General features: G+C 49.1%; 1 protein-coding gene across 2 annotated transcripts; it reads left to right on the top strand.

Moving 5' to 3' along the window:
• On the top strand, positions 1–27,949 carry SMAD7 (SMAD family member 7). 2 transcript variants are annotated; one of them, XM_030470031.1, is made up of 5 exons: positions 1–316; positions 420–1,821; positions 2,414–2,467; positions 7,355–7,426; positions 26,071–27,949. In XM_030470031.1, exons 2-5 carry the CDS (start codon positions 1,329–1,331, stop codon positions 26,607–26,609), a joined length of 1,158 nt encoding a protein of 385 aa, XP_030325891.1. In that variant the 5' UTR covers positions 1–316; positions 420–1,328; the 3' UTR covers positions 26,610–27,949. The 2 variants fall into 2 exon arrangements, with proteins under 2 accessions (XP_030325891.1, XP_030325892.1); XM_030470032.1 differs by having other exon boundaries at positions 196–316; positions 423–1,821.
• The last annotated feature ends 21 nt before the right edge of the window (positions 27,950–27,970 follow it).

The following is a 27,970-nucleotide window of genomic DNA, read 5'->3' as shown; positions in this document are numbered from 1 at the left end:
GGGACCCGGGCGGGGGGCGGCACCGAGCCCCGGCTGCGTTCGCCGCTGCGGCTGCCCCGCAAGGAGACAGAAAGGCGAAGGCAGTGGTGCGGGTCGGGCGCGTAGTTATAGCGGGCGGCGGAGAGAGGAGGGGAAAAAGGAGGAAAAAAAACGCGAGGAGGAGGAGGAGGAGGAGGAGAAAGGGGAGTAGGAGGAGGAAGAGGAGAGAAGAAAAGCAGGAAGGAGGCGAGCCGAGGCAAGAAGGGGAAAGAGGCACCGAGAGAGACGCTTCGGAAGCACGGAGAAGGGTGGCCGGCTGGCGGGTCCCCGCACTCATGTAAGTATCGTCGCGGAGGGACGCGGAGCGGGGCGGCAGAGAAGGAAAGGGAGACATAGCCCCACTTCATTTATTCCTTTATTTATTTTCTTTCTTTTCGTAGCAGCCGGACCAAGACTCTAGTTTGTGTGTGTGTGTGTGTGGATTAAAATCCTTTGGGAAGAAGGAGGGGGAAAAAATAATTATCACGCAAACCCCCGCATCAGGACGAGCTGGGCTTTCAAAAGGGATACAACACTCTGGATGCGCTGCTGCTGCTCTTTTGTGACAGATGCCTAAACCGATTCCGACGCCCGCATTTTAGGGTCGGGTTTTTTTTTTTGGGGGGGGGGGTGTCCTTAATTTTTATTTTTATTTTATTTTTTGTTTAGATAGGCATCAATTTGGCTTGCTTTTTAAATTTTAACCTCGCGATTGCGCCCGGCTACGCCTCTGATCCCTTTTTCTCCCCCTTTTCGCCCCCCTTCCCGGCACTGGCGGGTTGATGGGAGCCGCGGCCCCCGGGAGCCTTAGGATCCCCCGCGGCTCCAGCCGCGCTCCGCAGCCGCGCAGGGCGGCGCGGCGCCGGCAGCAGCCCGCCTCCCCCGGCGCGATGCGCCGCAGACTCTAGACGGGCTTTCCCCCCCCTCAACCCCCCCCTTTATTATTTTTCTTTTCTTTTTTGGGCAAAAACCAGGGCGAGGAGCGGCTCTCCCCCTCCTCCCCCCCCCCACTTCTTCCCCCCTCCCCCTGTTTAATTTTTTCCCCTCCCCTTTTAATTTTTGTATTATTACCGGTTTGATTTTGCTCCGCTCGGCCGGCAGCGCGCAGAGGCGCGGGCCGGCGCAGCCCCCCGCCGGAGGCGGCGGGACCCGCGGCCCCAGCGCGGAGACTGGCGCATGCCACAGCCCGTCTCGGCTCCTCCGCCACCGCCGCCCGCCGCTGCCCGCCGCCGCGTACTGGTTCCCGGCCCCTTCATGCGCGGCGGACGATATGCCCGTTTTGTAGCCGGGGGCCCCTCCTCTCGTCCCGCATGTTCAGGACCAAACGCTCGGTGCTTGTTCGGCGGCTCTGGCGGAGCCGTGCGCCCGGCGGTGAGGAGGAGGAGGAGGAGGAGGCGGCGGCGGCCGAGGCCCGGGCGCATGCCTGCGGCGAGGGGCGCGGGTGCTGCCCGGGCACGGCGGGCCGCGGCTGCGGAGCGTCCGCGGGCGCGGAATCGGAACTGAAGGCATTGACCCACACCGTGCTGAAGCGGCTGAAGGAGCGGCAGCTGGAGGGGCTGCTGCACGCCGTCGAGTCCCGCGGCGGGGCGCGGACCCCCTGCCTGCAGCTGCCCGCCAAGGCCGACTCCCGGCTGGGCCAGCACTCCTACCCGCTGCCGGTGCTGCTCTGCAAGGTGTTCCGCTGGCCAGACCTCCGGCACTGCTCCGAAGTGAAGCGGTTATGTTGCTGTGAATCCTACGGCAAGGCTCACGCCGAGCTCGTCTGCTGCAACCCGTACCACCTCAGCCGGCTCTGCGAGCTAGGTAGGGCTGCGGGGTGCGTGTATGTGTGTGTGTGTGTGTGTGTGTGTTTCTGCAGGGGGGGTCCGATGTGTGTAACGGGGGTGCAGCCCCACTCATCCCCCATCCCCACGGAACTCTTTACAATTTTCCCGAAAACCCCCCACAGCAGCCCCCCAAAACCCCTTTCCGTGGCCGTGATTTATGTGTTTTTATTGCTATTATTATTAATTCGGGGGGTGGGTGACACCCCTCCCCCCCCCCGCCCCGTCCCGGCGCTGCCTCCCCGCCGTCCCCGCTCGGTGCCGGGGGATTAGGGGCGCCTGGCGCGGGCGGGCGGCCGCGGCTCCGCCGAGCCAAGGAGGCCCCGATCAGACAGCCCGAGCGGCAGATAGCAGCGAGACTGGCGCCAGACGGCCCCTTTTGTTTATCTGACAGCTAAATATCAAGGCAATCACCGCCTCGCTGCCCTGCCTCCAACCCCCAGAGCTAAGACAAACAGTTTTGCTAAAAGAATGCCACTGTTATCATAAGTTCCTATCTTTTTTCTCTCTTTTTTTTTCTTTTCCTTTCTCATGGCTCTGCCTTTATTTTCTCTGTACTTTTCTAATTCCAGAGTCTCCCCCTCCACCCTACTCCAGATATCCAATGGATTTTCTCAAACCAACTGGTAAGTGGACTTTTTCAATGCAGACTATAGATAAAAAGCAAAAAAAAGGGGGGGGGGGGGGAACGGGACGACACCAGACCCTTTCTCAGCTTCTTTCTCAGGGGAACCCATCTCCTGCCTTTGTCATGCTGTGATGCATTTTGCTCTTGGGCTGCTTTTGCGCTTCTGTGCCCCCCTGATACCCCTGGAAGAATTAACATCTGATTTATCTAAGGCATCCTGCACACAAAGTCGAGTTTTAAAACTCTGGCAGGAAGCTCCGGGAGGGATTGCAATGCAGCACAGGCCTCCCTTTGCTGCTGGAGCTGCTCTGAAAGCCAGGAAAACCCATGGGTTGCACTTGTAAACCGTAGTGCTCCTGCACCCCTGGGTGAATGTGTGGGGATTTAGGTTGGGATCCAGCGCAGCATCTCCCTGATGGCTGGGAATCCCGAGGAGCCTCGGCAAATGGAGTTGGTAGAAATCCTCCTGTGTTTTAAAGGAGCCTAACTCCGCCTCGCCAGGTTGAAAAAAAACAGGGAAAACGGATTGAAAAGTTACTTATTTTACCTGTTTTACTTTTTTTTAGCAGCACTCTGCATGCCTGTTGCTTGTAATTGAATGTCAGGGTGCCAGGGGAGAAGCCCATTTGAGGCTGGCACCAGCTCTTTTGCGGTTGTCTGCATAAACTCCTGGTTGGCAGCGAGCTCGCCGGCTGGGAGATAAATCGGGCTGGGAGAAGGAGGAGAGGTGGGAAAAATCGGAAACGGGGAGGGAGGGAGCGCGGGGAGGAGCAGCTCCCGGCTCCCAGAGGAGGATTAGTGGATGTGGAGTGTTGGCCGGAGCACGGTGGTCTCTGTGGTCGTGTCCCTTGGTCGCAGCAGGCAGGAGGGGCACGGCGCTGCAGGGAGGCAGGGATAGATGTATTTCTGAAGACCAGCATCAGGTCATTTGTTTGTTTTGGTGTTTGTTGGGGTTTTGGTTTTGTTTTTTTTTTCACCAAAAGAGCAGTTTCTGTAAAATTGCTGCTCTCCATTCCCCGGGATTAAAAGAAACCCCAAATTTGAGGTTGCTCCTCAATGGGCACCTTTGTGGGGTCCCAGCCTTCCCCCTCGGAGGCTGGACTGTTGTTTCCCCGTCTGCAAACTCTTAAGAAAGTCTAATAAGTCTTTTTATGGCTTGTGGCAATAAGCAAAGCTGTTGAGCAGACAGCTGGGTTGCAAAGCATGTAATGTTTTGCCTCGGCGTGAAAAAAACAAGAGATGAAGGCTCATGCATGAAAGAAGAATATCGGGATTAGGTTCAACATCCCGAGCACATGCTGGGATGCAGGAGGGTTGTTCCATAACAGACTTCTCAGAGTGTGCTGGGTCATGAAGTTTTGTGGGTTTGGGTGAAATTGGCACAATTTTGACTGCATCCCTGCAGCTCTCCCCTGAAAGTTCATATTTCTGCCTCTAGTGCCTTTCTTTATACCCAGCAATGATCCTGGCATGGGATGCCAGGGGGTTTGGAGCTGCGGGAGAGAAGGGTTAAAGCTTGCTGTTGGTTTCCTGTAAAGATGTTAGGATAAATCTATTAGCAGGATTTAAACATCCAATCTGCCTCTGCCAGGACCTCATTTTCAGTTAGCCGAGTGATATATTTATTCATTAGCAAGTGTTGACATAAGGTAGCAAAATGTGTGTAAACAGAAAAGCCGCAGAACATGAATGTGCCATTTCGAAAGGAAAAGTTATTCCTATCGGCCAATAGGAAGTGATTAACGCTGCCCATCGGAAACGCAGAAACAACTGGGTTACTCACCAAAAAGTCCTCCTTTTTTTCCCTTTTCGAAAGAAAAATCCATTTGGCAGCTGAACTCTGACTAACAGGGCAGCGACAGGCACAAGCGGAGCCTGGAAGTCTGTTGTTGCAGGTGGGTTTTGCAAGCTCAGGGTTTCTCAGTGTTTCCTCTGCGGAGGTTTCCCGTCCCAGCATCAGTGCCATCATCTCCTGCGGCAGTTTCCCAGCCATAGATTGAGGATTGAGAGAGGGACAGTAGATGACAGTGGGGAGGAGTAAAGCCTTTTACCTGGCTGATGCACATGAGCCATCTTCTCCCCTTGGGATCTTGGTTGGGAGCGGTCCCTCCGTTTAGGCTTGGGCAGCTGCATCTGCCAGTTGAGATGGGAATGTGCATCCAGCAGGAAACTTCCGCTTTTCCATCAAGCATGATAGGGGTAATAAAAATATTTAAGCATTTAGTGCTGCATCTTGTAAGTGGTTCGTATGGACGGACAGACAGACAGGAATACCTGGACCAGCATAGGCTCTGGCAGTGGTTGCTAGTGCTTATGGTTATAGAACCATCAAATGGTTTGTGTTGGAAGGGACCTTAAAGCTCATCCAGTTCCAACCCCCTGCCACGGGCAGGGACACCTTCCACTAGAGCAGGTTGCTCCAAGCCCCTGTGTCCAACCTGGCCTTGAACACTGCCAGGGATGGGGCAGCCACCAGCTTCTCTGGGAAAAGTCTGTGCCAGCGCCTCAGCACCCTCATGATAAAGAATTCTCTCTTCTATCTAATGTAAATCTCCCCTCTCTCAGTTTAAAACCATTGTGATGGGGATTACATTTGTTCTTGGAGGTGAGGAAGGCTGAGACAGGCTGTGTCGCTGGCTGGGGGAAAGCAGGGATGGCGGACAGGGAGCTGGGGGGTCTGCGGTAGGCAGAGTCCGTGTTGGTGGGATAGATGTAGTATGTGTGTGCTTGCCATAGAGCAGAAGGATCTGCTCTTGGCAGCCGGGTTACCTGCAGGAAGGCTGTAGGTCCAGGCTGCTTTGGTCATTTATCAAGGAGAGGACTTGCCCTCTTCCTTGCACAGGATGTTTGCAGGGATGTGTGCTGGTGGCTTGCATGGGGACGGGCTCACCTTGTCATCCTGGAGGCACATGGGTGCTCAGCATCCCTAATGTCCCTGCAGAAGCTGCTGCTTGCAGCCGTGTTGGAAGTGAGACGCATAGTAGTGTCTCCACGTAATTCAAGCAGGTATTTTGACCCATCGTTATGTGGGACAAGGGGCTGCAACAGGTTGTGTCCTTCATGCTCCTGGATGGCATGGTGGTGCTGGAGTGTGAGAGTGCAGGAAACCCGCTGAGATGTGGATGGAAAGCCGAATGCCCTCCTGTGGCATTGACTTTCAGAGGAGCTGGAGTTTTGGCAGCTTCTCGGAACTATTCAGCACCTTGCAGGGTCAGGCTGGTGGCCACCGGGAATGTCTCCATGATGGTTTTATATTGCAGGAAGGCAGTTTTGGGAGGGGAGTCCCATGAAGTAGGCTTGGGTGAACCTCTGATCCTGTGACAGCTCTAAGGAGACTTCAGAGGGCAATTAGTTATTGAAGGGGACTGGCTGTTGGGCAATGGGACATAGGAAGGGAGCTGACAGCTCTAAGGAAGTCATGAAAGCACATCACCCCATTGCTAAGTTTATGCATTTAAAGCTGGGATAGGATTCTCTCCTGCTATCGTGTCCCATGGGCTAACAGAGGACCTGGTCGTGTGTGATCCCTAGAGCAAGACAACACGGAAAAGCACAAATTGTGTTCTTCATACTGCAGGGACTCATCAGGGAGCTGTAACGGGGGACAGAGGGAGCCCAGTGCAGGGCAGGGTGGTCCAGCCTGTGTTCAGGAAGCATCTGTACCCCCAGCAATTGAAGCCATCTCAGGGAAGGGGCTGGGGGAATCTTCTGTCTGGACTAGAAAGGGTTAAAAAAAAGAAAAACCATATTTCTTTAAAGCGTAGAAAGCACGACAAGGCATTTAGAGAGTGTATCATATACAGCATTTCACAAGTAAGTCCATTTCCTGTCTCCCCTATTGTTTTCGGTTTGATTAAGTATATCCTGTTAAACTGTATATTCCTGTTAGGGCTTCTACTTTACTCTGATAAAACAAGGTTATGCAGACAGGAATTTCTTATTCACTGGCTTTTCAGGGATGAAATCTGGGGAAATTACTTTTACCCTTAGAGAGAGAACTATCTTTGCTCTCCTGGTGGTGGCCCTTGCTTTGAGATAAGAGCGTTGAGCAACATGATGTCATTAGGGAGCCCAAATTTGGTGAAACCCAAAGTGCCTGAGAACCTGCTGAGGACCAGAAGGTTGCGTGAACTTCATGGATCTTCTCAGACCTGCCCTTGAGATTGTCTCTCCTGTGGTAGTGACCAAAAAGCTGGAGTTTGCCTGTAGGACCAGGGGATCAGTGTTGGCTTCTGGCTTTTGTCACCTGCAGGAGCAGGCTTGGGATGGGAAGCTCCAAACCTTGAGCTTGAACACCTCTAATGGGGCACCTGATCTAAGCCTGCCCTTGCCCCTTGGTGGTGCATGGAGGAGTAGATCCAGTTGCCCACCTGCCCTGGGAGGTGACAGTGGGGTGTCAGATGTGCCAGCAGCTGGTGGTCACAAAAACCAAGTGGTGGAGCACAAACAGAGACCGTTTGCCCCAGCAAGGGCGGCGATGAGACGTTTCCCTTTCGGTTCCCATTTTGGCGAGTTACAGGTGTTGCCTAAATCGGGTGCGCAAAGCCACGATTTAAGCATTTTTGGGAGCTTGCTTGCATCAGAACGACAGCAGCCCTGGTCTCATTACCCGGTGACTGGGCCAGAGAGGTGGCAGCCAGTCTGTAATTTCTGCCAGTCTATAATCAGCGTTGGCTGGTGATGAAGCACAGCGCGCAGCCTTGATTGAGGCAGCGAGTTAGGGTGGATGCTCCTTGATGAACTACCGTCTCTGCGCGGACAATTAGTAATCGCTTCCTGCTAAACGCTTTGGAATGTGTGTTCTGCTCGCGGCGATGCTGGGAGCCTGCGGAGAACCGCCTGTATACTTACTGATGGTTTTTTCTCTTCTCTTCTGCTCCTGCAGATTGTCCAGACTCTGTGCCTTCCTCCACTGAAACAGGGGGAGCTAATTGCCTAGCCCCTGCGGGGCCTTCAGGTAAGTCATCTCTTGTTGCCCTTGATTTTGGCCGTGGGTTGTGTTAACCAAGGGTCCTGACAGAAGACAAAGTGATGTTGGAGAGCACTGGGGATGTGCGTCATTGAGGAAGGCATGCTGAAAGGGGGAATTGGGTTTTGTTTCAGTAGCAGCCATGTACCTCATGCAGAGGATGTGTTGAAATCCCGGACCATGTTCTCTGTACGCAAAAGCCCATATTTCCTTTGAATTCCAGCCTTACACTCCATTAGTTTTTGGACTGGGGGTAAACGATGTTAATCACCCATTCATTTGGATGCGTGGATTATCAGAGCAGATGCGGTCATGCCTTTCACAAGGATTCGGCATCCAGCTCTCCTTGACTTGGTGTTGGCACCTCTTGTCTATGGGACAAGAGCCGTGCTTGGGCTTTGCTCTTGGTAGGGTAACCAGCATCCCACATCCAGTGTGTGAGGCTCGTGGTGCCTGGGGAGGAAGGGTGACCCTATTTTTCCAGAGGATGTTGCAGAGGGAGTTGGACTCGGTGATCCTCAGGAGTCCCTTCCAACTTGAGATACTCTATGATTTCCCTCATTATCCCATTTGCCATATCCTTCAGCCTCCAGGTGCCATTATGGAATGGGGTTCAAAGTGTTGTTTTCCCACCTCTCTTTGGCTTTTCATAGAATCATAGGATGGTTTGGGTTGGAAAGGACCTTTAAAGGCCATTTAGCCCAACTCCCAACACCTTTTCCAAGGTGTGATGTCTCCAACACCTCATCTCTCACCCCAGACCGGCCAGCTCTGTGGCTGGGCTCTGTCTCTACCAGGATTAAAGTGTCTGAAACCGTGTACCTGCATGTACTTGCTGATGATTGAAGGTGTTCCCTTTGTGGGAATGTCTCCCTGATTTATGATTTATTCATTGCCCTGAAACTGGAATTTCAGAAATAGGTCGGCGGCGGCCGCACGCGCGTGTGCATCTGCCCCTGCCTCTCTCCAGGAACTGCGTTTGGTGTGGATGTCTTTAAGTGAGCCTTGTTTGTTTTTCTTTGGGTGTAATATATACCCTGTCTGTTATTTGAGAGGGGAGCATATTGTTTGTTCAAAGGCCCTAATGAGAATTAATCAGAGAGGGAGAGGGAACAGAGAAACTTGTCGCTGTTATGATTTTTTTTAGTGCAGAAGACTTTTGGGCTTTTCTGTATTTTGTTGCTATTGGAGCCCATAGCTTTAGGGAAGGAAAAAAGAAAAAAAAAAAAAAAAAGGAGACTGTAAAAAGAAAAAAGACAAGAAGCAAAACAACACAATAAGGATGTTGTTAGATGTTTTTTTTTTTTTTCCTTTTTCCTCCTGAAATACACCCGTTGCGGAGGGGAGGAGAGAGTTCAGTTCCACAGGATACCACATGAAATAAGCAGAGGAAGTACTCGCTTTTAAAAGGGGGCTTTCTGTAAGGTTCAGCCTATTGATAACATCTCGTCTGGCTGCTCTGCTCCCGAAGGGAAGGCGGGAGGTGGGGGCTTGGGCTGCAGGAAATAACACGGCTCGTTCCTGGTGCCTCCCGAAGGGCCGCGGGAAGGGGACCCCCAGCTCCTTGATAGAGCCTCCTCCCCAGAAGAAAGCACATTTCCCCCTGGAAATGCGTTTTTTTTTACCTTATTTTATTATACGTCTGTTATTTCATTGGATCAAATTGGGTTTTTGTCTTCCTTATCAAAGGTTTTCCCCCCACCAAAGCCTGGAAACAGAACCTTTTACGATCATTCATTAACCACTCTTTTTTTTTTCCTCCCCAAATGTAATTGTAGCCATTTAGTTTAATGAGGAGCTGATAGGAGAGTTGACTCATGAAGGGATACGGTTAGCTACCCAAGCCCTGAAACAAAGCCGAATGCCTCCACATGAAAGAGCATTTGTTTTGAATTTGCTCTGATTTACTGGCATCTCCCTTCCGCGCGCAGAAGTGCAGCGCTGAAAATTCCCAACTGGAGAGACCCAGTCGAGAAAGGAAAATAAACGCACTTCGCAGCAATCCTCCAAAGCTCACTTTCTCCTCCTTTTTTCTACCCGCCTCCTGCATATTTTAGTTAGCAGAAGAGTGCATTCGAAGAGGGCTTTAACAAGTTATTGGCAGGGTACATGGGGAGCGCTTCAGCTTGGTCTTGTCTGCGTTAGGGCAAATGGGAATGGGTGATGCTGGGTGGAGAATCCAGCATCCTCTCTAAACCAGGGCTGTACGTGCAGGATTTGCAGCTCTTCAATGAAAAGGTGGCTTAAACAAAGGCAAAACCACCCTGATTTTGGTAGGTTTGGAAACTGGAGCAGGAGACTGAGGTAGAAGATGTCATGGGTGGATGGTGGTGGTAGGTTCCTATAGCGCCATAGGCTTTGGCCACCATTGATGGGCAGTAGATGCTAATGAAGTAGCAGTGTTCAAAGTCAGTAGAGCTGCCCTAAAATCTTGATCCTGGAAGGGCAGGATGTAGTGAGGCAGATGGCTCTCAGCACCAACAATTTGGGAGCGGGGCCAGTCTGGGGTTCACAGGCACTGGCAGGAAAACCTTATGGGGGGTGGAGAGGATGATGGCAGGAGAAGCATGAAAAAAGGGAGCCCTTGCAGCTTCCCTTGAGGATCCTTTGATGATGAGGAGTCTCAGGTCCAGCCACTGCCAGGATTGCAGTCTCCTTACGGAAGCTGAAGGCAGTTTCATTGATGGATACCAGAGGCACTGAAGGATGTGGGAGGGGGAGCGGTGTGATTGAGGGTGATGTATGCGGAGTGTTTCCCCCTTCGATAACTGATCTGAGCTGCTCTTTCCCTCCCTCTGCTTTCTGTTCTCCTTCCTGGCCCAGGAATGCAATACTGGGTAGTCCTTTAAGCCGTGCTGGTGTCCTCTTCTCATGCCACCTTTGCTGTCTCTTCCCTTGCCTTCCGATTTTCTGGCTCATGTATCCCTCGCCCCTTCTTCCCTGAGGCACTGCCTCTCACTTCCATACTCTTGCCTCTATTTGTTTTCTTACATGTTTATTTTTATCAGTGGTCACACTGTGGGTAGGTCAGGACTCCTTGCTCATGGTGTCTCCCACCGACATGGTTGCGCTCAGGTATTACCAGTCCAGATCCTTTCAGCATGGTTAAAGAGAGCAAAAATAGCCCATTGGAGATAAAAATAATTCCCGTAAATAGAAGACAGAGGGTGGTTTTTCCTGTATTTTGAGCTGACTCGTTGTCAGCAGATGTGTTTGGTTATGACTCTTCGTTCAAACAAGCAAAGCTGTGCTTGGAGAGCGTGGAGGTGGCCAGCCCATGATCCAGTGACATCTGATCAGTGGGAGCCAAATTCCCGTACAAGAAATGGTGAAACTGCTCCAAGGGTCGAAGTGAGCTGATGGTGCTTGAAGGTGTTGGTGTCCATGGGATGCTTTTCACCCAGGCCTCTTAGCCTGTGTATGGTGTTGGACTGGTGGCTCTTGGCTGATGGAGGGTTGTGGTGCCCATTGTGGGTGAGAACGTGGCTTTCCTGCAGGACAGATCTGCAGAACAGTTCTGGTTCTGCTGGCAAAGCGAAGCTCTCTAAGAAACCTAGAGCTGGCCATGATAGAGAGAAAGCAAGATGAGCTGGCTTGTGGCCTTGCCACCTCCACTGGGTTTTATTTATAGAGGCTATTTATAACATAGCAAACCCAAGAGTTTACCCAGATTTCAGCCCAATCCTGTTGATTTGCCCTGCCTCTGGAACTGCCCCAGGGTCCCTAGAGTCAGTGGACGTTGAGTGGTGATGCTTGGTGGGTGCTGGACCAAGGTTCCCCATGAGACTCTTGGGCAGCAAGCGCAGCCTCAGTTTCTCCCTCCCAGCTCCTCTGCACCAAAGAGGTGGGGAAAAACGTCCAGAGGTTGGAGAGACATCAGCATTGCTCCCTGCTCCATCTCGGAGCTTGTCAGGTTTAAGGGACTGCTAGGCTGAATGACATTTCATTCCAGAATTGCGGGCGGGCTGGGAATGTTTCACTATGTCTTTGATCCCTGCTGGTATCTGCTCGCTGGGGAACAAGCACCTTGTCCAAATCCGGAGCTATTTGCCCCTGAAGCGTCTCTCCATTGCTCCCCCCCCTCCATGTAAACAGGATCCCGCACGGTTTCTCCGGCAGAGTCCTGCCTGTGTTTTCCCATTCCCCCCTCCCTCTCATACAGAGTTTATAACCTCCTGTGAAATGCCTTTATTTACAAATTGGCATCCTATTATAATCTGAAATTGAGACATCTTCCTGTGGAACTAGGATTGTATATTTGTCCCAGGGATAAACAATTGCTTGGGAATTTTTTTTTTTTCTTCTCAAAGTCACTTATTCTTGGTTTATTTTTGAGCGTACGTCCTTCTAATACTTTTTTATTCGCTCTGAGCACCCTTTCTTTCCCAGCCTCATTGGAGACGCCATTCCCCACCCGGCACTTACCTAAAAACCACCATCCTGTCCTGGAAAGGACAAGGTTATCAGGGGTTAACGCCAGGATGACAGCACTGGAGCCTCTGGAGCAAAGCAGGCTGCCTGCCAGACTAGGAGCCTCCCGGCTCGCCTCACACATCATCTGACCCTGGCCGGCAGGGAGGAGGGAGCCGGCGCTTGGCACCGGCCCCGCGGCTCTTGGCTTGGCCACCAGCTCCGGCTCCTTCAGCCCCGTGGGTTGGGTTTTGCTTTTAAGGGGGATCTCGCCCTGCGGGAACCCCCCCTGGGACACAGCTGGGATAGCCCCCGTGCTGCTGCAGGGTTGCTGGGGGCATCCTCCTCCTGGCTCTTGGCCGGTTAGAATCCCCCCCCAAAGCAAATAGGACCTGTTTCGTAATTACTTTTAAGTGCTTTAGAGCCCTTCGAGCTTTTCCTAGATACTCTTCTAGGATGGGTTTTTAAAAAAAATTGATGGTAGAAGTGCTCTTCCCATTAAATGCTGGGTGTTTCAATCCATCCCCGTACAGCTCCGTTCAGTCTTGTTTTTCCGGGTGCCAGTGGGTTTTCCCAACCAAGTCTTGCCTTGAGAGCAGCTCATGATAAAAAAATGCAGAAGACCCCACCACTAGCGAGTCCTTCAGTGGGGACCATGATGGGGACCGCTTGGGTTTTATCCCACAACCTTGTGCTTTTTAGGGAGGAATGAGGACAAAAAAAGGTGAATTTTGGAAGCTAGGTGTCGATTCAAGCCATGTTCTGCTCGCATCAGACGTCCCCATGAGCGCCGGCAACTTGATCGTTGGGGACATTTAAAACTCGATGGGACAAAAACACTCGTAGAGGAGCAGCCCCGGGCTGGCAGGGATGCGGGCTGCATCGTTTCCATCCCTGCTGTCTGCCAGCGGGTATCGCTTACACTGGAGGAACCAGTAACATTAACCACATGCATTTCCCCGCCGACGGCATGGGGGGATGCCTATTTCTAACCGCGGCGGCCAAGACCGTAAACCTCGATGCTGGGTTAACATGGGATACACCCCATTTTAGGGTGCACAGGGGAAAACGGGGCGTGTGGAGCCCCTCCTGGTGCTAACCAGGTGCCTTAGAAGGGCGATGTGCTGGGTGGTGGGTGCTGGCCGGGGTCTGGTGTGGTGGGTGCCAACCCCACCACCGTCCCTGGCTGGCTTGAATGACCCACGCCGCAGCCTGGCTGCCTGCCTACTGTCACAAAGGAGCTTCCTTTCCAGTTTATTTTCAGCACTGAGATATTATTAACCGCTGAGGCACAGTCTCTGTTCTAACCACCCTTGCTTTTTGCCTAAATCGCTTTGTTTTCAGCCCGTTGGCGTGCCGGGGCCGTGGTCTTGGCTCTGGTGCTGTGGGGGACTGGCTGCGTCAGGGCTGCTGTTGAGGAACAGGAAGGCGCTGGGGAGTGGGCAGCCTGATCCTGCGTGGGGCTGAGGTCGGGGAGGGAAGGAGCTCAGTGTCACGCAGGATTTCCACCCCATGGCTGTGGATTAGCCCTTGGGTTTGGTTTTGGGTTTTTTTTCTATTTCCCCTCATGTCCTCCCCAGTTTTTCATTTCTTTAAGTAAAAGCAGCATCTCAGGTGTTGCCAGCTTTGCCAGCTGCCTCTTCCTCTGCTTTTTTTTTTATTTTTTTATTTTTTAATTTTATTTAATTATTTTATTTTCTCTTTTTCTTTGTTTTATTTTTTTCATTTTACCTTTTACGTTTTCCTTTATTTTTATCTGTTACATTTTTTTAACCTTTTTTCCTCTTACCCTTTTTTTCTTTCTCCCTTTTTCTTTCCCCCTTTTTTCTTTCTTCTTTCATTTTTCCCTTTTTCTATTTTCCCTTTTTCTCCCCTCACATCTCTTTTCCTCTCCTTTTTCTTTCTTTTTAATCTTTAAAACTTATTTAATGCAAGAAGAGATGTTTTCTGGGCAGGGATTTTCCATCCTGATCCAGGGGAGGGTGGGAGCTCACATCCCCTATGCATGGACCCACTATGCGTGCCACTCTTGGGTTGAGGGCCATGTCTTTGTTGATGGGCTCAAGTTGTTGGGTCCAGTATGGTTTTTCCAGGGGGTTTCGTGCTACTTGGGATGTGCCGTGGTGTTTGCTGACAGACGGCCCTTCCCTCCCCTCTCTTTTTTACTTTTCTTTTTCGTTTTCCCCTTGTTTTTTTCCCCTCCCCGCTTTCGGGTAGCCATTTAAATGGGTGATGATAACTTTCACCCTGTTAATTAACAGGAAGCATTGGGACAAGACAGGAAATTACATCAGTCTTTTATGAGGAAAGAGCCAAGAGAAAAAAAAAAAAAAAAACCCTACAAGAAAACATAGTTATTAGTGAAAGGAAAGAAAGTGCCGGGGGAGGAGGAGAGAGAAAAGGAGAAGGAAGGAGTAAAAAAAAACCCATCCCATGGGCTCTGTTCTTCCGAGGGAGGCTGCTCCAGCGCTTGATTTTCTTTTTATTATGTTGAAAAATATTTGACTAGCAGGGTCACCTTTGCTTGAGTGCGACGCTCCAGCTTCCCAAGGAATCTTTTTTTTTTCCCCTTCATGCCTTTTCTCAGCTTCCTTCCCCAAACCGTGAGGCCTAGGAAGCTCTTGGCCGGGAGACTAATTTTGGTTTGGCTGCTCAGCCCTTCAAATTGGTCCCCACCCAGTGTCATTATCTTGGTTTTAACTTGCAAGGGGAAAAAAAAAAAAAAACCACCCTGTAAGAGCTGGCTCAGCCCTTCTCTACCCTTTTAACCTCGCTGCATGGAAAAACTCCCTGGTTGGGTTGTGCCGGCAGTGCCGAAGCACCGCGGGGTGGTTGCAGGAGGTCTTGGTGATGCTCCTCCATGACTGATGGTGGGTACGTAGCTCTGTGGTCCTTCCTCATCCTTCCTTGGGGTTGAATTAAGGTGCTGGTGGGGTGGTTGCAGAGGTCCTGGTGATGCTCCTCCATGACTGATGGTGGGTACCCGGCTCTGTGGTCCTTCCTCATCCTCCCCAGGGATGAACTAAGATGCCCGGCGGGATGCTGGGTTTTGGAAAGCCATCTTTGTGGTGAAGTCCTGGCTTCTATGGGCTTTCCTGGCTTTTCCCTAAATACCTGAGCAGGTGGAAAGGCACATTTTGCCATTAAATGAATAACTCAGAATAACTCAGAACTGCTCAGGCAGTTAAGCATTGTTGTAAATATGTATCTGTATGTGTATGTCATAAGTGAGGCTATGGATGGTTATATTCAACAAAAATGTGTTCAACCTGTATGTGTATGTATAGGTCGAATATGTATGTATAGAATATATTAAATGTATTTGCTGTATTACATGTCTAATTATAATATGTAGGTTATAGTCAATATATAATGTATATATCCTATATTTAAAATATATATAATATATAGGTTGAATATATTCATTATATAGTGAATATATTCTCTTGCTATATGGAATTGTATATAATGTATAGGTTGAATATATTCAATATTTTATTATATAGTGAATATATTATCTCCCTATATAGCATTATATGTAATACAGATACAGGTTGAATAGATTTTGTTTGTAGAGCTGTGAAAACTATATCAATAAGAGCTTGCTTTGCATTGGAGAAACTCAAGTGTTGGGAACGTAGTGGAAATTCAAACATACTTCACTTTTACTTCACCAAGTTGGCACTTGATCTGGTGATTTTTGGTGTTGGAAACCAGTGGGTTGAATTTATAGGTGCTAGAAATTGCCGGGTATCATCACCAAGAGGGAGCTCCCTCCCCAAAATAATGGCAGAGGGGTTGTGTGTTTGCACATTGGTGTGCAAGGTGAGGTTTTTTTTTAGTAGAAAAGCAGAGAAAATAGCAAAATAGTTGAGAAATTAAACCGTGAGATGGGTGCTGCTTGCCCACGTGGGATGGCTGTCAGTGACCCTGTGGCTGGGCTCTGGCTGCACCTTCCCAGGCAGAGCGGATAGAGTAAATAACTCCATATAATCATCCTTCGAGCAGGAATCAAATAACAGGAGTTTTATTTGGAAAAGGAGTTGGGAGCCTGAAGTTACATCACTGCATTTGAACTGATGAATTCATTTACTTTGGAAGCCAGGCTGAGACTTTTTAGCTCATGATAAGGAACAAACTCATAAATCTTCTTGTGTAGAGGCCCGTAGTTTTCCTGTTCTTTGTCACAGCCAAGTATGGAAAATGTGTCTTGGGTGTCAAGAGCGCAAAGCCTTGACACACCTGAGATGTTGCACCGAGGTTTGTTTGCAGAGCAGTCAGCGTGGTGCTGGCTTTGCCAAGCGGTGGGTTTGCCAAGCTGGGTTTGTCAGACTTGGCAAAAAAAGTCCCTGGGCCTTGTCCCCATGGGAAGATGCTGTTGGCTCTTGATGATGCCTCAGATCCTTTGGGTTTTATCCTCATGGGAGGATGCTGCTGGGTCTCGGTGGTACCCAAATCCCCTGGGCTTTGTCCTGATGGGAGGATGCTGCTAGGTCTCAGTGATGCCATCCGGGCCATGGAGTGGTCCCCACTTGAGACACAGCTCTGCTGCTGGTGTGATGAGCACAAGGAGCTTTTTGGGGTTTTGTATCTTCTGTTAATCCGGGTGCTGCCGACCTGCCCTGTTTCATAGCCTGGGGCAAACCTCTGCCGGCCTCCGTCTGCGAAAGGGGGTGCCAGCTCCGCCGGAGCGCCGGGAGGGTTAATTACTTAATGAATGTAATATTCTCTATAATTGCTAAGCGTTATTAATCCAGAGCAAAGTGAGAGGGCGAGGGGAGGGGTGTGTGCGTGGCCAGGCTTGTGAACTCCCATCCGAACGCCGTCTGTCCGTCCATCCCTTGCCCTTTCCCCTTACCCGGGTTGGGGCTGATGCTGTCTGTCCGTCCTTCTGTCCGTCCCTGGGCGGCGACCCTGCCTGTACGCCAGCGTGCTTCGCCGCCTGCTCTTAGGAATCGGCGTGATTAGATTATGAAGGCAGACAGAAGTAATGATTAACTTTTTCAGTCTGCATGCTGTCTCCAGTCTGGCGCTGGGTGTTTTTTTTTCCCCCTAAGTAGGCCCTGGCCCCGCGTCGACAGGGTATTAGGTTGTAAAGAAAGCCAGGAGGAATGAAGGCAAGGGAGGGAGGGGAAAGGGAGCGGGGGGGAGCCTTTTCCATCAGATCCGGGACTGGAATTTATTGGCAGGAATGCAGTAAATGCTCCAAATGCCAGCCCAGCTAAACAGTTTTCATAATTGTTACAGAGCGGGGCACGACGAGCGTGAAAAGGACTTTTGTTCCAATGCTGCTTTTTCCATGGGTTTACATCCCTGCGAGGGATGCTGCTCTGGAAAAGGGAGCTGGGGGGGCGGTGGTCTTTTCTTTTTTAGGGATACACACACGTAATTACGTCTGTTTTCAGTGTTTGGGGAGAATTCCAGGTTGATGTGTTGCGGGGAGAGGCTTTTCTTTGGTTCAGTATTGAAATGAGAGCGGCAGCAATGCTGTGTGTGTGTGTGTGTGCGTGGAATGCAGTTAGGAGGGAGGGAAAAAAGAATCCTAGCACACATCTGTGTATTAGGTATCCGTTTGGAAACCCTAGACTGCTCTGCTTCAGTTTTTATTAAGGTCTTTACAAGGGTTTTAACGTGTAACCCACATAGCTACATGTTGTCAGTGGAGAGCTGTGGCTTCCTGGGGGCTGTATCCCTGCCCTCCCTGGGGCATCGCTGGGTACCAGGCGACCTCCCCCCCTCCTTGTGACAGCAGAGCTTTATTTTTAATTGCCAAAGCATTTTAAGGTCTTCATCCTCTATAATTGAGCTTGGTGGCTGTGTGTAGAGGGTCTGGTGTAGCCCAATGGCCTCTGGTGGCTTTGGCATCCTCGTCCATGATTTATCCCCATTGGAAAGGTGATGGGCAGGATGCTGTCACGGGAGCCTCCAGCACAACCCAGGCTGTAAGAGATACTTTGGCAAGCTCATCCTCCAGGCTGACTGGCGTTGCTGTAAGTCAGGAGCCCTTTGTGTGCTGGTTTCTCTTTCTCAGAAGGTTTCTGGTTGAGACCTGGGTTGGGTATGGGTGGAGAAGAGGTGTGTCTTGGTAGCTGCTGAGGTTAAAGCATGGAGGTATTTGCTTGTCTTGGGAGCTGGGGCTGGTAGCAGCCTCAAGTCGCTTGGTGGGCTCATGGCAGCATCTCAGGAATGCTGGCTTCCTGTGTTTTCCAGAGGAGCCTCTTGGCTGATTGTCATTAAGATTGGATTATTCCCGGTTGCTGTCAAGACAGGAGGGGAGGGTACATGGGATCATCCTGCGACACCTCCCGAGCCAGCAACTCCTACCAGGATATCCCCACCAGCACAGGAACAGGGACACATGGAGCAAAAATAGGATTTCTGGGGCTTTTTCCATACGTACCTGCATGCCTCCATGCCTATCCAGGTGGCCCAGGGGTCTTAAAGCCCCCATGGATGTTGGCAGCACCCCTCTGCAAGGGTCTTCTCTCTTGAAGCATCCCTTCATCCCACCCAACAGCCGGGTTGGAGCTTGGGGAAGGGATTCCCGTCCTACTGCTTTTTTGAAACAAGGGAAAAGTTTTCCCACACCTTTGAGGGGTGCAGAAGGAGAGGCAGATAAAGAAGGCTCTTTAAATTAAAACTTCAAAAATAATTAGACTGACTGTATACTAAACAACAGCAAAGAGGCCCATTTACTGTAAATATTATGAATGGATTTGGCTGGCTTCTTCATCCCCACCCTTCCTCTAAGGCTTTTCTCTGAGCTGAGTCGAAATTCGGCCTTCAGACAGCACGGTACTCTATAATTTGCATGGCTGATGAGGCCCGAAGCCTGGTACGGAGGAAACTGGAGTCAGCTGGCTCCTCTCTAACCGCTGGAGACAGGCAGACAGGCATTTTTGGTGTGTGCCTGCGTACTTCCCCCCCTGACCCCCCCTTGTAGCTGCAGCCTTGCTTGGCTTTTAAAGAAAATGGGCACAAAAAAAGGTTCTTCTCTTCCCGAGTCGTTTTTAGCCGTGGTAATTGATTAATCACCGTAATTAGACAGTAGCAGTGACTAATAGGATGTTTATGAATCAAATTTCTGGTTTGGTGGACTCCATGAACTCAGCAGTTTTACTTTGGTTCTTTCTTCGCTGTCCTTTGATGCCCGGGACATGGCGGAGCTGGGGTTCTTTCACACATATGTATTGATCACCCTATATTTTTTGAGCCTGGGCATCCCTCCTGGGCCAGTCTTGGCCTTACTGATGCTCTTGAGGCTTTGTAGGTCTGCAGTATGCTTGCAGGGACCCTTTCTTGGGGGCTTTTATGTCCCATCCCTGAATTAACCCCCCAAGGTCAGGGCTGGGTTCCAGGCTGGGAGAAGGTTGACTCAAGGTACCACCAAGTTGGGTTCCCCAGCAATGGTGAAGGTGATGGAAGTTCTCTTGGTTCGATCACCAGAACTGGTACAGAGCACTCCTGAGCTCATATGTTGCCAGTAACATGGAGTTTGAACTAAAACCCTCGTTACAACTATCAGGAAATTCCAGACTCCTTCCCCTGATGGCTTCTGCCAAATTTTACTCTGTGTTCCCATCAGACTCACAAGGTTTCAGATCTGTTGGCAACATCTCAGCTTCTGGATACCAGCCCTTAGGAAACTTCAGCAAACTGAAGTCTTGGAGGGAAACTAGGGTGGACCTTTATTTTCATGCAAGGGTGACTTACTTTGCTAGGAGCAAGAAGCCGTTTAAGTGATTGGGTGGACAACTTGTTAATAAATTACATAAATAATCTTAAGGCTCTTTAGCCTGAATGACTACTGTATATGTTGAGTAATAAGAGCTGCCTAATTAGACATAGACACAAATTTATGGTCTAGCCTGTCAATCCGCGGATTAAGGACTCCGTAAGTACCTACTGACACGATGGGCTGTAATGGCTCCTAAAGAGATGTTATGGTCTATCGTGTCAATAATCCACAGATTAAAGGCTCCCTAAGTATGTGTTGACGTGACCGACTGTCCCAGCTCTTTGGGGGCTCTCGTGTTGGCATAGTGGAGGGACCCCATGAGCCACCTTGGGCGGTGGCATCCCTGCAGTAGGTGAGGGTGTATTTTCTCTGCAAACAACAGGAGCTTAACGCATAACCATCCTCTAAATTAGCCTTTCAGAAACCATCCCAGCCATCAAAAGCAAGGTGGGGTGAGGAGGCTGAAGCTGTCTAGCCCTTGTGTGCAGGGAGATATATAAAAGGTTTGGGGCAAACATTGCCATGGGTGGTGTCTGTAGGCTGCCCACAAACTCCGTTAAAGGCACAAAGACCCTTTTCTGCAGCAGGATACATCCTTTAATTTGGATTCTTTTTCTTTCCTTTGCTTTCACAAAGCATACCTGGAAGTCTAGCTTTTAAGGATTTTTCTTGGGTTTTTTTTGTTTGCTCCCCCACCCAACTAGCCTGTAAATCACTCAAGAGAGACTAGAAAGGAAGTAAAATTTCCCTTCTTGGTGCCCATTTCTCCTTGCTTTGATGAGCTGTGTGGTTGCACGTCATGCTCGGTGTTCTCACCTCCGTGTACTGCCTGTTGGCTTCTTGAGTAGGAGTTCAGGGATGCTTTTTTCCTGAGATCCTGCAAAACCAGCGTTTCCCAGTAACACAAGGGGCAAAACTGCAATCAGAGTGCTCCGAGCTGCCCTGTGACCCTCAAGAAGAGCATGCAAAAACCCATTAGGAGCTCTGGGGTTTGTGTCTCCATCTCTTCCACCTCGATGAGCAGGAGAAGATGGGACATGGCTTTGTCCCGGGCTTGCAAATGCAGCTTAAGGTCAGCCAAGAGAGATTACTGGGTGCGAGACACGCTGAGCTTGGTCTGAGCCTTGGCCCTGGCCAGACAACACGTTGTGCTGACACCAGTCCAGCCAGGTTTTTTTAAGCACAGATGCCCTCCACGTGTGCTGGCGGATAAAGGAGGAAGGACCATAGGTTCATCTGCTTGTTTTGCAGCAGATAGCTGCCTCCTGGGAAGCCAGGCAGGGATCTTGCCATCCCTTCACGTCTCCTTGGCTGCCCCAGGAACTTGTGTTGGGTCCTGGTCCTTCTAGGAAGGGTCCATAAAATCAGTCTCCTTTCGGTGCTGTGATTTCTTCGTGGACGTCTACATTAATTTATCTGTGGTGTTTACCCGTTTGTGTTGGGTTATTGGTCCTGTGGGCTGTGTCACCTCTGCACGTGGCCCGGGTGAGGGTACCAGAAACCTGAACACCTCATCTAGTTAGAGATGTCCATGCCCATTCCAGGGGGGTTAGAAGCTTTAAAGGTCCCTTCCAACCCAAACCGTTCTGTGGTTCTATGAAAATTAGGAGACTTTTGTTCACAGTTCAGGGTGGATGTTACCATGAGGAATATTGTGTCAGGGTTGATGTTTGGTGGGAAATCCATCCCCAGGGATCACAGAGGAATGAGAGACAGGAGGGGGTGAGATGGGTGAGAAGTTTAGGAAGAGCATGCTTTAGGTCAAAGCATGGTTTGAGCAATCTGCTCTAGTGGAAGGTGTCCCTGCCCATGGCAGGAGGTTGGAACTGAATGAGCTTTAAGGTCCCTTCCAACACAAGCCATTCCATGATTCTATGATTCTATGAAAGCAGCTCTTAAAAAAATCTATAAATATATATATATAAAAAGTATAAATACATAGTTTGAAACTCTTCTACAGTTGGACAGATTAATTTGCATCTAATCCTAATACTATTGAGGAAAAACCCAATTACAGGTATTTAAAAACCTAATCAGGAACACAGTTGTATTCCCATTTTCAGCGAGGAGTTGTTATTATCGCAGATCCATCAGTGACAGTTTAGATAGCTCTTGACTTGATCAGATGGGAGTAGTCCCGGCGGGTGAGATAGCTCAGTGTGTGCTAAACTTGCTGTTTTCTTTAGAGGTCGGTTGATTACAGGAAAACCTTTAGCTATGTCAAAACAAAACAAAACAAAGCAAAACAAAAGATCCCCAGCCCACCTCCCCTCTACGTTCATGAACTTGGCACCGGGACAGGGCTGAGATCCGAATGCTGGCCAGGAACTGCGTTGGTTTTGTTTGTATTATATTTTTTTATTTATTTTTTTAAAAAATTCAGTTTTGCTGAAATGTTTTGATTCTTCCTGAGTGAAAAAAGAACTGTTTCTTCCCAAACTACTCATAAAACTGACACAGAGCTTGGAAGGAAAAAGTACAGATTACAGGGTTTCATCATCTTAGAAGTGTCCATGTGTCGAGGAGAAAAAGCCACACCAGAATTTTTCTGCCATTTCCGAGTGATGGGAGATGTGAGTCTTCCTGCCACAGCTTGGGAGAACCAAGCGTGGGGCCCTTGCTGATAAACTTGTGTGTTTCCATGGTGTAAACTGCCTATACCCACCTTCTTCTGGACCACCTTGGTTTCAGCAGCTTTTAGTTTTGTGGGATTATTGCTCCAGTGTCCCTTCCTCCAGGATTTCTCTATGAATGTAGCATTTTTTGCAGCTTTCCTTCCCAGAGCAGGATGATGCTCTTGAGCCCATGGGCAACACGTGCACACCCAAAGCTGCAGAAGTCCTGTCTGTGGCCTTTTATTGAGGAATTTTGGGCAGGATTTGATGTTTGTGAGTGTCAAGGCAGGTGGTGGCAAACCTCATAGCCTCTCATGCTGGTTGGTGTGTTGGGAAGTGGCTGAGATGATGCTTTTGGGGAGGACTCCTTCCTCCCCAAGGAGGGATGCAGCAGTAAGTCAGGGAAGCTTAGGAGAACGCAGGAGTGTGTAAAAAAAATATGGGAAAAAAATCAGTTTTCCAGTGGGAATGTGATACTGAACAATGTGGTTGTGCTGGAGTATCACTGGTGATGAACCATCTGCACCAAATTCCTTAAAAATGTTAACCCATAGACTTTGGGGTATCGAGTTAATGCCTTGGTTTCTCCCCTGCATGCAGGACTGTGCTCTGCTTCGGATCCATTTCTCCCTAGACCCAACTATGAGTGATCAATACAACTAATTCTCTGCATTCCTGAGGGTAGACTCGCTTTATTTTCAGTTACTTACATACTTTTTTTCACAATAAGCTTGCACAATGCACTGGGGGGAGCCTGATGGAGCCCCTGGGCGGGCTGTAATGCAAACCATGGAAAATACTAATAAACCAGTGATAGCAGCAAATGGAGGGATGCTTAATAACGAAATAATAGTGCGGATGTTTATAGCACTAAACATTATCATTGTTTGCTGGAATATGGGAACACTCCCAGTTCGCTGGGAGTTTTCCAGGCATTTAGAAAGGGATGTGTTTGCTCCGAGGAGCTCATAAAAAACATGCTTTTAACTGAAAACAAGAATCCCAAAGCGTTTTTCAGCCATTTCTGGGCTGTCGCACACAAGGACAAGTTGAGGGTGATGTGGCTGCCAGTTTCCAGGGATCTGGGGTTTTGTGTGTGTGTTTGCAGCAGGCGGAGGTGGGATTTGGATGGTGGGTCCCTGCCATGACCCCAGGTTGCACGGGATGAACCCAGTAGGGTGTTTTGGGGCAGAATCCATCTATTTGCTTCATTTACCCAGGCTCATGGTCATCGCCACCAAAAAAGCCTTTTGGGGAAAGAAATGCCCAACACTGTAGGAAGCATCTCAGTGTCATCTTTCCCTCCTCTCCTGCCACCTCCTCTCCTTCCTCCACTGCCCTAGTGATGCCATTGGCTTTTCCCACCCCTTTTCCCAGTGGATGCCAGAATCAGGGAGGGGGGTGGGAGCAGGGAGGCTCTGCTGGGGTCCCAAAAACCATGAAAAGCAGCTTTGGTGGCGGCTGGCAGGGAGGCCTGATCCTGTTTATCCGAGCTCAGCCCTTATATTCCCATGGCTTTTTGACTAGACATCCAGTCAACAGCCGAAGCCCGCAAGCGGAAGAGGCTCTGGCATATTTATACTGTGTCCTGGCATTGGTTCCTTCAGAAAAAAATATACCCCAGATTACCTAAGACTTGTCCTTGAGGTCTGGTCACCCCATGTCATTGAAAAACCTAGTGGGATTCATTCATGAACTTCCAGCCCTCCATAAAGGTCTGTTCATTCATAGCCAAGGCAGTTTTCTTTTTTTAGTTGTTTTTTTTTTTTTTTTTTTTAATGTGCTGGCAATTAAATAACTCTCTGTAAGCAGTAATGAGCTGCTTGTTAAGTGGTCTTCACTAATGCAAGCACAAATATCAGGTGAAAAAGTCTTCTCTCTCCACCCCCCCCTACACCTCCTCCTGAAAAGGGATGCTTTTATGTTCAAATAACTAAGAACCTATAGGAATTTCAGTGGGGTTCAGTTGCAGTTGATCCAAAATTCCCTCAACTGCTGTAAAACAAAGCCAAGAAGCTGTGAGTGTCACTGGCAGGCAGTCGGTGGGGAGGGTGCAGCAGAGGGGGGGGTGATGGGTTGTTGAGATGGGAATGGATCCAGGAGCATCATCCCCCAGGATCCAGGAGCATCATTCCCCAGGATCCAGGAGCATTCCCCCCCACCCCATTCTTCTATCTCCCAGGCATCCCCTCGCTTTCCCAAATTCCTCTGACTCTGGGTGGGTAGGGAAGTGCCATCCTGGGGGTATTTCTTGCCCCTAACCCATTTGGGTTAGGGTAGAGGGAACCCAAACCATTCCCCCTCCTCGGTCCCTTGTGCGTTGCCAGGTTTCAGCAGGATTTGTTGTTATCCACAACAAAGTCTTGGGAGGCACCGAGAAGGGGGGTGTGGAAGGACAAACCAGGGCATGGATGCTGTCCCAGGGAATACCCCCTGCCAGAACCCCCATCCCCAGTTTCACCCAGGAGCGAAGGTCCCTCTTTTGGGGCTTTCAGAGTCAGGCCCATTTTTAGTCACTGCCTCCAGCAACTGCAGAAATATTTTCCTCGCTGGCATAGAAATGAGGAAATTAAAAGTGTGTGGCTGGGTTTGGTTTTTTTTTTCCCTTTCTTTTTTAAAAGCACAGTGCAGGGCTTGAAGCACAACTCGGAGGCGGGAGAAAAGAGACGCCTGCGCTGGGGAAACGGGCTTATTAATAGCAAAAAACTATAGAAAGCACGGCAGCCAGCATTCCACTGCCATTGCTCATGCTGGAGGGGTTTGGGGGAGCTGCTCAAGTGATGCAGGGAGAGCTTTGGGGTGCTGGATGACCCGTTGTGCCATAGCTGCTCCCATGGTGCAGGGGATTGTTTTGGTAGTGCTCACTAACTCGCATTCCCAGCTTGATTTTTTTCCTTTTAATATATTATTTTTTTTTTTTAAATGCAATTATAGAGATGAATAGTTCCCAGGTCTTGACATGCCTACTGAGGCTGGAAGGAATTACCCGCTGCTCAGCGCCAGGCTGCTAGGGATCCTCTGTTAGGAAAAGGGGCTTTTTCATGTTTCTCAGCTCCCCCCTCCTTGCTTTTTCCTCCTACGTCGTATCCTTGCTGCTTGCACAGGGTAGCTGCAGGCAGAGGAGTTTAAAGAAGGGCTACAGGAACAAATTTCTGGGGGTTTTAGCATGTTTTTTAGCTATTTTTGTTACCAAGAGCAGTATTTCTGGTCCCCACCGTGCCACCGTCTGATGGTGCTTCCTGTGGCTTGGGGCATCATCTGGTGTCTCCATCCTCTCCATCACCCAGGCTCTGCCTATGGGCAAAGAGGAGCCCCATGGACTAGAGCAGGTGAGTCATTGTCCTCTCTGGTCCCATGGGGTGGCCTTCAATGTGCTTTTCATAGCAGCCCTCATTTGTTTTGGTGTCGGTGCACAGTAGATATTTATGGAAATGGATCCATTGTTGGGTGGATGAAAGAAAATCAGGGGGTTTAGGATGTTTAGTCTTGCTGGATGCAGCTGCTCGAGCATCTCGTCTCTCCTGTTGGCAGTAAAGGTGGTCCTGGTGATGGTTTGGGTGAGGGATGGCACTACTTTGGGTGCTACTGGTGGGTCTCAAGCCACTTCTGAAGGTGGACCTGGTGATTTAGGACCTGTAACTCCAACCATAGCTAGGCACAGGAATCCCCCAAACATGGGTCATATTAAATGGTCTTAATAGTGGCCTTAATACAAGGCTTTTGGAAATGGTGGATGTGCTGTGGGCGTTAGTGTGTGCATGGAGACATGGGCAGGCAAGGACCTGGCAGCATTGTGTAGCTTTTGGGTCATATTATTCCCCTGGTGCTTAATTTCTCCTTTTCTTCCTTTGTTTTCTCCTGTTCTGCAGATTCTCAAGTACTTCAGGAGCCGGGGGATCGTTCACACTGGTGCGTGGTAGCATACTGGGAAGAGAAGACACGTGTGGGTCGGCTGTACTCTGTCCAAGAGCCCTCCCTGGATATCTTCTATGATCTACCTCAGGGGAATGGTTTCTGCCTCGGACAGCTCAACTCTGACAACAAAAGCCAGCTGGTTCAGAAGGTCCGCAGCAAGATCGGCTATGGCATCCAGCTCACCAAGGAAGTGGACGGCGTGTGGGTATACAACCGCAGCAGTTACCCCATCTTCATCAAGTCGGCCACACTGGACAACCCTGACTCCAGGACGTTGCTGGTTCACAAAGTGTTCCCAGGATTTTCCATCAAGGCTTTTGACTACGAGAAGGCATACACCTTGCAGAGACCCAACGACCACGAGTTCACGCAGCAGCCATGGACTGGATTTACCGTTCAGATCAGCTTTGTGAAAGGCTGGGGCCAGTGCTACACTAGACAGTTCATCAGCAGTTGCCCATGCTGGTTGGAGGTTATCTTTAATAACCGGTGACTCGAGACAAAGTGGGCTTATGACATCTATACTACTTTGCTGCTATTGTTTCCTTCTGAGTGCTTGCTTTTCATGCGAACTCTTCTTGTTTCGTTTTGTTTGTTACCCTTCCTGCCCGTGTTGAGAAATAGCTTCTGAAAAGACTTTTTTTTTTTTTTTTTGCCTTGGGTATTTTGATAAATATATCTATTTTTTAAAAGTGTGAATGACCAATACTCAGAAGGGCGAGAGAAGGGTTCTTGGGGATAGATTGCATACGGTAATTATTTCACGCCTCTGAAAGGGTTACCTATGTGATCAACAGATTTGGAAGCCACTTCCTATATGTTACAGCTCCTTCTCTTGGATAAAACAACAAGATACCTGTACTTTTTATGCACCACCTTTCCCTTGCCGCCAGCCAACCCTGGTGATGGTGATACAGAGACCCCTTCCCCAGTGGTGCTAACCCAATGTTGCCACCGAAGGATGGTGCAAAACCTTCCAAACCAGGTCTTTACCCAACCTTTTGATTTTTTATTGTATTGTTGCTGGGTTCACGTCTTGTCACTGTGTTCATCTTTCCACTGCTTTGTTTTTTTTAACTTTTGGTCGTGCATTGATGAAAGGGGAGGAGATGACAGCGGAGAAACTTAGTGCATGACCCATGCTTTATAATTTGAACTGAGATGTGAAGAGACAGAAACTTAAACCTAAAAAAACAACCCTCAAACCAACAAAACAAATGAAAAACAAATGAGAAAAAACAAGAAAAGGTGTCCACAATAGTTGGTATGTTGTAACCAGCCTAGATCAGGTTATCCCGGTACCATCCAATCTGGAAATAAAGTTGTGCTTTCATTTCTTGAATTCATACACGAGTATGATACTTTTACACTGTTCTTGGCTCAATGAGCATGTTTAGACCATAACATAAGCTATTTTTCTAAATAAAAAGGTTTAAATGAATAAAAGAGCATTCTCATTGGCATTTTGGCATTACAGTGCTTTGAAATTAAAACACAGGTAAAAAAAAAAAAGACTCCTTAAAAACCCCCTGAGATTTATTAAAGAAAAAAAAAATTGTATTTTATGTTATATAAATATATTATTACCTGTAAATATAAAGACGTTTTATAAGCATCATTATTTATGTATTGTGCAATGTGTATAAACGAGAAAAAGTAAGAAAGATGCACTTTGCTTTAATATAAATGCAAATAACATGCCAAATTAAAAAAAAAAAAAAAGAACACGAGATAGATTGGTGATCTTTTCTATGGGTGTTGTCATCCAGATGAATGTTTTTTTCTAAAGGAGTTTATGTTCCATTAAGAAATAAAGATGTACACTTCATCCCAGGCTGTGCTGAGTGGATTTTT

Source organism: Strigops habroptila, chromosome Z (genome assembly GCF_004027225.2).
Source record: "Strigops habroptila isolate Jane chromosome Z, bStrHab1.2.pri, whole genome shotgun sequence".
Lineage (NCBI taxonomy): Eukaryota > Metazoa > Chordata > Aves > Psittaciformes > Psittacidae > Strigops > Strigops habroptila.
The sequence above is the reverse complement of the archived record's forward strand: the minus strand, read 5'-3'. Positions and strand labels throughout refer to the sequence as shown.

What these genes read in the sequence shown, in the direction of transcription:
- SMAD7 (XM_030470031.1), top strand. Translation starts at nt 1,329, where the DNA reads ATGTTCAGGACCAAACGCTCGGTGCTTGTTCGGCGGCTCTGGCGGAGC. An exon ending in CAGCCGGCTCTGCGAGCTAG is followed by an intron (nt 1,822 to 2,413) that starts GTAGGGCTGCGG and finishes TTCTAATTCCAG; the next exon opens with AGTCTCCCCCTCCACCCTAC. An exon ending in GGATTTTCTCAAACCAACTG is followed by an intron (nt 2,468 to 7,354) that starts GTAAGTGGACTT and finishes CTGCTCCTGCAG; the next exon opens with ATTGTCCAGACTCTGTGCCT.